Raw genomic sequence first — 9,061 nt, 5'->3', positions numbered from 1 at the left:
CTTTCAGTTCTCCTGTTACCATCTTCACAAGTGGAATGTAATACTATCAGCCCCGTGTACCAGACCTGCCCAGGCAGACCACCCAGGAAAACAGCCCACGTGATCATCCCGTGAACTTCTCTTTAGCCCTGGGATGATTCTTCTGCAGGATTCTTGGCTCTGTACACAGGGTCCCAGACACAGTACGCTGACTACACTGACGCTGGTCCTAGTCCCTCCTGCATCGTCTACAGCCACAGTCACACTCCTGTCTCGCTTAGGCATGGAGTTGTGTTTCACCTCTTGATCATAAGCCCATTACCCAGAGTTGCTTTTCTACAGCCACCCCACAATCTTTGCTCCACTAACAATCCAGTGTTCTTCCTTCTCAATTTTTCCCCTGTACTCCTTCCTGGATGAAAGCTAGACTCCATTGGACAGAACCTTTATGGGGAACACATGTACATTTTGGAAGTTTGGAAAATGGAGACATCTAATCCTGGACCTGGTTTGGTGGGTTTGTTGGAATACTGCTTTGGAAAGATGTCAGTTCTTATTCAGATGCAATTTGTCTTGTTTCACAAAAGCTGGTTCTTCTTCCTCATTACCTAAGCACCCATGTAATATTGTTGGCCCTCGGGATTAGAACTATCGACTATGCCCCAAACTGACAGGATAGTGCCCTGTTTTTTAATGCCAGGTTTAACATTAGCCTCCAATAACCAGTTCCTGGCTCCCAGCACAGGCACACACATTCCTCCCAACCCACAAAGTTTTCTCACTTGCCTGATGAAGCAGAAAAGACATTCAAGGTGTCAAAAGGGGTGGAGGAGAGGATTATCTCTAGCATACCACTTTTGCTGGCTGTCCAAAGCATTACTGCCAAACTCTGTAAATCAGTTCTAAACAGTATCTGAAAAAGCATGTTGTCAGAGTCAGGAATTAAAGCAGCCAAATGCTCTCTGCATGGCCCTTTAAGTAGAAGAGAAATTAACAATAAATACCAAGTGCTGTGGTAGGCATTTTACAGGTTATCATTGAATTTTCAAAATAGTTTTTTGAGGGGGCTGGTGATAGCCCCACTTCAGAGATGAGGACACTGGGGCTCAGGGGGATTAAATAATGTCTCCTTCAACATTATTCAACCAGAACTCAAGCTCAGTTCTGACTTCAAAGGCCGTCCTCATTCCCTGTGCCTTATCTTCCTTACCAGGCTACATCAAATCCTCCAAATCATAAGTGCTATGAAAATGAAGTGAAAGGGAAAGCCCAAGCATTCATTCAGAACATTTTAAGTGCTAACTGCTATTAATTTATAGGTTCTTTCCTATCGTTAATCCTAGAGCTGTTTCTTTGAGGAAATGGTGAAGAGGAAAGGGATGGCTGGGTGGGAAGCTAATCACAGAGGAAAACTATCACTTTGTAAAGAGTAAAACATTTAGGATCATAGTATGATCAGGGGGAAAAAAGCATAGTGAAGACCACTTAAAAACAAAAACAAAACCTGTGAAGGTACATGCCATTTCCCCAGAGCTAAAACGATAAGTGAAATTGTGTTTAAACTCTAAATGGAGGGGAAGAAGAATTTATTAGCCACCAACTTCGTGAATGATTATGAAGTAACTGGGAAAAGAGTAACATCTTTTTCTACATGGACAAATTATATTTTCCCTTTCCAGAATATTAACTTTGTCTATGATGAGAAATGAAGTAACATCTAAAGCAGTGGTTCATAAATCTAGCCTGAATATTATAATCACCTGGGGATGGGGCAGGAGGTTGCCTTTAAAAATACTGATGCCCAGGCCCACTTTGGACCAATTAAATCAGACTCTGGGGGTGGAGCCTGGGCCTTAGCATTTTTAAAAATTCCCCTAGGGAAAGCAGTGGATCTTCATTCCTGGCTATACATTAGAAGCATTTGAAGAGTCTTAAAAACCTACTGATGCCCCAAGCTCCACCCCTGGAAATTCTAAACATTTGGCATGGGGTGAAATCTTGGCATCAGTGTTTTTAAAAAGCTTCCTTGGTGATTTAATGTGCAGCTGGGCTTGAGAACATAAAAGCAGTAATTCCAAATTTGGGGTTAAGGAAGCAATGAAGGAAGGGGAAGATCTTCAAATACTCTGCCCAAGCCCTCCCTCCCATTCACTCCACCAGTGTCCAGAATCACTGTTGCTAATGGGAGAAAGGCTGAGATGGAAAGATACATTGAAGAGCCAGGCAATAAAGGAAGAATTTTTCCCAAATGGCAGGGGGGGCACAAAGCAGAGAAAAGTAGGAACAGTAGAAATTGCCAAACTTGCTTTTAGAACTATTTATTTCTTCTTCTTTTTTTAAATGGGCAAAAAACACCAACAGCAAAAGGACAAAGCAGACATTCTTTTTCAAATGAGCGGTGTCAGCAGATCCCATTCATTCTGGTTCTAGTTCCCAATCAGCTTTTAAAAAAAGGGTTTTTTAAATTTGCATCCAGGTCATCTAAGATCAATAACAACTTGATCTAGTTTAGAAACATGAAAAGAGAATCGTTGACTAAGAATTGTTCATTAAAACAGATCTTTTTTGGGTAGGTGGGCCATCTCAAAAGAAGCTCTTATATGCTCTTTCCCCACACCCTTCCCAACTCCACACCCCCACCCCACCACCAATGTCTTGTACAGATCAATGAAAAGCAAAAGTTCCAAAACAACTGAAAGAAAAATAACTCATCCCTGCTACGCTGAACACCTTAGTCAAAGGTGCAGGAACTGCCTATTAAGCCCATTAGAGCAAACGGGCTTCCAGGAAGAGAAAGAGCTTTCAGGAAGAAAAGTTCTCAGGACTTTGAGGAGTTCTTAGGACTGCTTAGAACCTGCTGTGTCTTCTATGTGGAAAGCAGCAAGTTAATCTTTCTAAAATAACACTGCTGAACTACTGTAACCCTTGGGCACACCCATGGACAAGAAGCAGACTTTTTTTTCCTGTTTCCTTTGATGAGGGGAAAGGGGGCCAGTCCCTTCTGAATGCCCCACTACCTGGCACTCTAGGGATATCATCCAGCCCAATTCTGAATCTGCACACCATTTGAAGTTGCATTATCTTCATTTTTGAGATGTAATTGTTATTAGCTGAAATTGTGATTTTTCTTAAACTTCTTCACAGATCAATTAAAATGCTTTCTAGAAGGGACTCTTCTGAAACATTAACCACGTTCCCAAAGGAAAACCACACACACATTCTTTAAATACTTTCCATCTTCCTAGAGAAATTTAGCAGGCACTGTTGACTGCTTCTCTAAGCAAAGCGTGGGGGGAGACCTCTTTTGCAGGGTGCAATGTAAAAAGCCAAGTAAGCAATAAACAGAAAAAAGTGAGGGATTTTTTTTCTTGTTTGGTTGCTTGGTTTGGGGTGGGGAGGTGGTGTGGAGGTTACTGTTGTGACATGTTGCCTCGAAATCTATAAACCATACAACAGGAACAACTGCTTTTCTGTTTTCCATGACAAAGAGACAGTACTGCAGAGAAAAACCTCACCCATAGTGGCCTGCATGATGGTGCACGATGGTCTCCTCCAGGCTATTCTACAAGTAACAGGTATTCCTTCAAAGAAGCTGGCAATGGAAGGCCCTTCACTGCATCTGGCAGATACTGGAGTCCCAGGCTACGGCGCACAGCATAGCGAGACAGTGTTTTTAGAGTTCCTGGGGCTGAGCACAGAACAGTCAGTTTTTCACATAGCTGCTGGTCTCTGGCCACCTCTCGTGGCATGGTACCATTTTTTCTCAATTCAAAGTGTCCGACAGCTCTGTGGAGGAGCTCAAAGCAAGAGTCCTCTTTCTCTGTTCCAAGTCCCCTGACTAAGAGAGCCACCAGGCGGGAGATGGGTGTCTGGCCTTTTAGGTTGATGACCCTGACCTCTGCACCATAATCAAGAAGGATGCTGACACTCTCAAGATTTCCCTTCATGGCCGCCCAGCTGAGTGGTGTATCATTGTTGTAATCCAGAGCATTGACAGAGGCCCCACTCTCTAGGAGAGCCCGCACACACTCAGCATTGTTCTTGAAGGCTGCCCAGTGAAGTGGGGTATCTCTGTTGCCATCCAGGGCATTGGGGTTTGCACCGTACTCCAGGAGGACCTCCACACAAGCCTCATCTTTCTCTGCTGCATAGTGGAGGGCTGTTCGGTTGTAACCATCCAGGGCATTCACCTGTAAGAAAGGGAGGAACTATATCACAGTAGACAGACTACTGGGAGGAAGATAAGACAACAAAGAAGCTTCATGTATTTACTCACAACCTTTGCTATGCAGTGCTCTGAACAAGAGTGTCAACATGCAATTCTCAGGGAGTCTTGGCGATACAGATGAAGATATGATGGGAGCTTAGGTGCAAAAAGGAAAAGAACTGTCCCAAAACAATCAACGCTCTATTATGTGCACTGACTGGATGGCCTGCATCATTGAGGTTTTTGCTGCCATGTTCACTATTTATTAGAATCTCTACCGTAGCATAAGGGGTAAAGCAGAAAAAGATGAAGTCTAAGTGCTTGTAACTGCTCTGAAAGATATTTACTGGAGAGCTACTTGAATATACAGTTAGAGTAAGAGTTTGGGATTATTTTACTTATCCTGACTCTTTCTGTATCCTGTGGCTAATGACAACCAGACTGAAAAATGATGAGCTCAAAGCTCTGCCCATACAGCTTTGCTATGTTCTTTAACTATACAGAGAAGCTCAAAATGTTAATCCTAGCCACTCCTTTCTGAAGTGAAGGACAGTTTAAATTAAGGAGAAGAAAGAAAGGCAAAGGAATGAAATCCTTAGGATCATTTTATATATGTATCATTACATTTTTCTTTAACATTGGCTATACCAATGTTACCACGAGTTAGGAAGACCAGACTGGAGGTGGGAAGAGATGGAGGAGAGACAGGGAGAAATTCTAAGAAAACGTAAAGCTCAAGTTTTAGTGAATGATTAATGTGAAAGTGTTAACATTACCTCAGCTCCTTTTTCCAGGAGTAGCTCCACACAGTCAGCATCTGACACCATACAGGCACAGTGCAAGGGCTTCAGCGTGCCATGGGTGCAGTTCACATCTGCTCCCTGAGGGGAGAAGCAAACTTTAGTCAGTGTGTTCAGCTCTAGCCTGCCTAGCAGGACAAGAACTGCGTCTGGGGGTAGAGAGTTCTAACCCTGACTATACCGTAAATATACTACTGGTTCCTAGTTTCCGCTTCTATTAATTAAATCTATAATATTATGATGCCAATGTCCAAACCAAGGGAATACACTGAAGATGAAGGAAAGAAACTGTTAATTCCTTAGATCAAGTTATTAAGTTTCTGCACGAGGTAGCTTGCCAGATGGTCATCTGGACATCATTGAGGACATAACCTTATATGCAGAAGCAGTGGGAACCTTATCCTCAGGCAGGAAAGCTGGACCAGCAGTCCACTTTCTATGGTCCCCACACTCTGAAAGAGTAGGAAAGTAAGTCTATCAGACTGAGGCCAGAATTGGCATGCTCCTTTTGCCATTCAACAAATGACCATCACTAATAATAGGGTCATCTTAATGTTATTTTTGTTTTTTTATAACATCTTCAAAGTAGCCTCTTAGTATCAGTATTCTCTGATGCCCAGCGCCTGCTGATGCTCCTATTCAAAATCTGGTAAAGGAGATGGAGATACCAGTCACACTAAAGTCACTGAATGACTCAGCAGCAGAGCTAGAATTAGAACATGACAAAGTTTCTACTGCTGAGTCTTCTGACACCACTTTTGCTGAGAACAAACTAACACTGTATGGCTTTTCCTTCTCCAGTGTGCCACATAATTCTGAAGCAGCTCCAGGCTGTAAATGGGAATCTGAAAGTCTTCAAAAAGAATGTACAAAAGTAACCACCTGGATGCACTTCTAGTGATCAAAAAATTATTCTGTAATTTCTCTTCAACAGGAATAATATACAGAATAGGGTAGCAAAGACCTTCTGGGATACTAATCATATAACACAGTTACTGAAGAGCAGTGGTTAGATATCAGATAGGGTGTTTGCCTAAACTATAATTACCATACAGTTTAGGGGTTGACATCCTCCACAGAACTGGAAATGGTAGCTGTTGTTAAGATAGAAAGCAAACAAAATCTCTCCATGTAATTATTATAACCCAGGTATGAAGAAAGGCTCACAAGGATTTGAAAACCACCTCTGCTTTGCTCACCTCCTTCCCCCTTAGCAAAACATGTATAGAACACTTTGAGCTCGATGGATTCCATATGCACCATGTCCAGACAGAAATTTTACAAAGAACATGAAACTAGGGTTATCTAGAACATATTTTGTGAAGAAAAATATCAGATATACAAAGTGAAAAGGAGAAGGGAAGCAAAGAAAAACATAGGAGAAAATATATTTTAAGGATCAAGTTAACACATTTAACGAGATTGTAAAAACTCCTTGTGATCCTGTGCTAAGTTAAAGCTGCAAATCTGTAGTCCATTAGGATGTCCCCCTATTCCCCTCCCAAAGGACTTTTGCGTCGATAATAACACACTCACCCCTCTGATAAGGTCCTCTACGTTATCATGTGGGAAGGAACGGATGGCAGCAATCGTTCGGATTAAGCGCTCTGAGAGAGAGTATTTGCTCTGAATGCTCTGCATAATATACCACATACTGGAACTCATCAAGGCTCAGAGTGTGTTCACATGCTCCAAACTGCCTGAAACAAAAAAGTGTTCGGCATTACACAGTATCACTTAAGCACACCTGTCCTTAGGGTTAAGCTTTCTCTGGGGCCTTCCCAATACTAAAAAGCAGATTTCAAGGAGATCAGTGATTAATGAACACCACCTTTTATAATCACAAGGAACTAGATTATAATAGTACCTTACAGAACTGGGTAAACCTGTACGCAAATGTGCTGACCCTAAGAACCTCTGTTCTACTCCCTGACCTAGTCTAGCACAAGATTTCCCTAAAAGGTAGTAAGAACCCCATGGAACTCTGTGTGGTTTACAAACAAGACTGGGCAAGGAATGGGATTTTTTTAAAGGCTGAAGATGCCACAAAACACCCTTTTCCTCCTTTCAATTTTTGTGGTTTTTATTATCAGCACCACCTTTAGGTTATTTACTATTAATACATTTGGCTTACAGTATAGTTATGTACATATTGTTTCTCCACCTAAATTGTAATCAATTGGAAGGCAAAGACCTGTCTTTTACTTTTTCACCCATGGAAGGCAGCCACTAAATCTCACAAAAAGTAGGTATTTAACAAATATTGGCTGGTTGATTGACTAAAGGGTATGGAAATGATTGTTCTAAGATGGAAGAAGAAAATAATGCAAAATTCTTAAATTCAACTATGACAAAAGTTTTGGCTGTATAAGAGGTATTAACACTAGTTAGGGAATATTTAAAATTATGCCAATAAGGTAGGGTGTTTCTATGAAAAAGCACATCTCAAAAACTGTAGGGAATTGTACAACATGTAATTCAGGAGTAAAAAAAAAAAACTGCAGGGAAAATATAGTACATAGTATTAGCTAAGTGTAATTGCTTAGAAATCTGTATTCTTATTAAAATATAGGCCACTTGGGAGTAAAGATAGTGTTTTTTCCAATAGTTCCTGACACATGATAGGTCCTTAGAAAAATATCTGTTGAATCAATGTAAAGCTTATTACTTGAATCCTAATAAATCAAGACTTGCAATAATTAAGCATATTATGAATATAAAAATATTTTGGTAATTTCATAATATATAATTTTTGCTTTTTGTGATGGAGTATCCCTTTATATGTTATATAATATACTGTTAACTCTGATGGTTTCTATTTTGCTAATCAGTAGCCATTTATATCAGATAGAAATTCTATTAATCAATGATGCAAGTTAAAAATGTTCCATTCATAGGTATCAATGATTTAAATTGGGTATGCTTCTCCCCTACTTTATTATGAATGAATAAGCTGACACAATTGTTTATACGTCTCTCTGAAATTTTCCAGTTTAGATTTGGCATATGTTTTAATCTCTCCAATAGTCACTAAGCTCAGTGACAAGGGTCTATATCTTATACTTTGTTGAAAGGAAAAAGAAAAAAAGAAAGGCAGAGGTGCATTTGAGTCTGCGATTCCAGGAATGGGGACAGAAGACAGAGCAGCTAGCTACAGCAGGAGGCTTGGACTGAAGTGGTTCTGTTAACCGTTTCTGGATCATGCTAATCTGATGAAACTAAACTCTCATTTTCAGGGCGCTCATGGACTCCAGGCTAAAAACTCCTGAGAGTATGACCAGTGGTCTGCTGCTGCCTTGAAGCTCCTGGTGAAAGAGTGAAACTTCAGGGCAGACTGGCAACATTTACTGTCAGGAAGGGTCAAGGAAATCTAAATTCGACCCATCTCTGGATAGCAGTCCGTGCACGGTTTGAGCCCTAATGGGCCCTTTCTCCTCCGTTTTCTTTCGCTACGGGATCCACAGAAAACACCAAAGTTGTTTTTTTGTTTTGTTTTGTTTTTTATTGCGAAGCTAAAAGCATAAAGGAAGAGAGACGACACTCAACAGCCCTAATGCCAGCGAGGCCTCGGCCGAGCCGAGGCGCCCCCAATTCCACTGCACCTGCTGCGGGGGGGCTCGCGGCAGCCGTCTCGCCGAGGCTAGGGGACGGGGGACAAGGGCACGAAATGCAAGGACATGTGGTGTCACTCTCCGCATGGGCTCCCAACAGATCGCTACCATCCCGGCAGGTGTGGTACTGAAAGGGGGGATCGCGCAATGTGCGTCGGGGGAGCCTACAGGTGGACAAACTCTGTCCCCAATCTTTCCCGCAAGGCCCGGAACGATGTCTCAGCCGCGAGGGCTGGCGGACCCCGAGCGGGGACTGGAGGAAGCGTTACTGGGCTTGGCGTCCCGGGTTAGGGAACCTGGCTGCAGACCTTCCCGCACCTAGGACCGCACTCACCGAACCGCGGGGGCTGAGCTGGGTCTTGAAAGCCGCTGTCAAGGCGTGAACCGGAAGCAGAAGTTGTTGGTAGCCGACCCCTCTGTCTACAGGACGAGAAGACCGACTAGGATGGGCGCCTGCGCACTGA

At 42.3% G+C, this 9,061-nt stretch overlaps 1 protein-coding gene across 2 annotated transcripts; it reads right to left on the bottom strand.

Moving 5' to 3' along the window:
• Positions 1–2,272: 2,272 nt before the first annotated feature.
• On the bottom strand, positions 2,273–9,061 carry ASB8 (ankyrin repeat and SOCS box containing 8). Of its 2 annotated transcripts, none has more exons than XM_045555078.1 (4): positions 8,932–9,061; positions 6,523–6,686; positions 4,963–5,067; positions 2,273–4,169 (listed from the first exon to the last, which is right to left on the bottom strand). In XM_045555078.1, the coding sequence occupies exons 2-4, from the start codon at positions 6,649–6,651 to the stop codon at positions 3,537–3,539; spliced, it is 867 nt and encodes a 288-aa protein (XP_045411034.1). In that variant the 5' UTR covers positions 6,652–6,686; positions 8,932–9,061; the 3' UTR covers positions 2,273–3,536. The 2 variants fall into 2 exon arrangements, with proteins under 2 accessions (XP_045411034.1, XP_045411035.1); XM_045555079.1 differs by having other exon boundaries at positions 6,523–6,682.

This window comes from Lemur catta, chromosome 6, assembly GCF_020740605.2.
Source record: "Lemur catta isolate mLemCat1 chromosome 6, mLemCat1.pri, whole genome shotgun sequence".
Classification (NCBI taxonomy): Eukaryota; Metazoa; Chordata; class Mammalia; order Primates; family Lemuridae; genus Lemur; species Lemur catta.
This window is presented reverse-complemented; position numbering and strand designations above follow the sequence as displayed.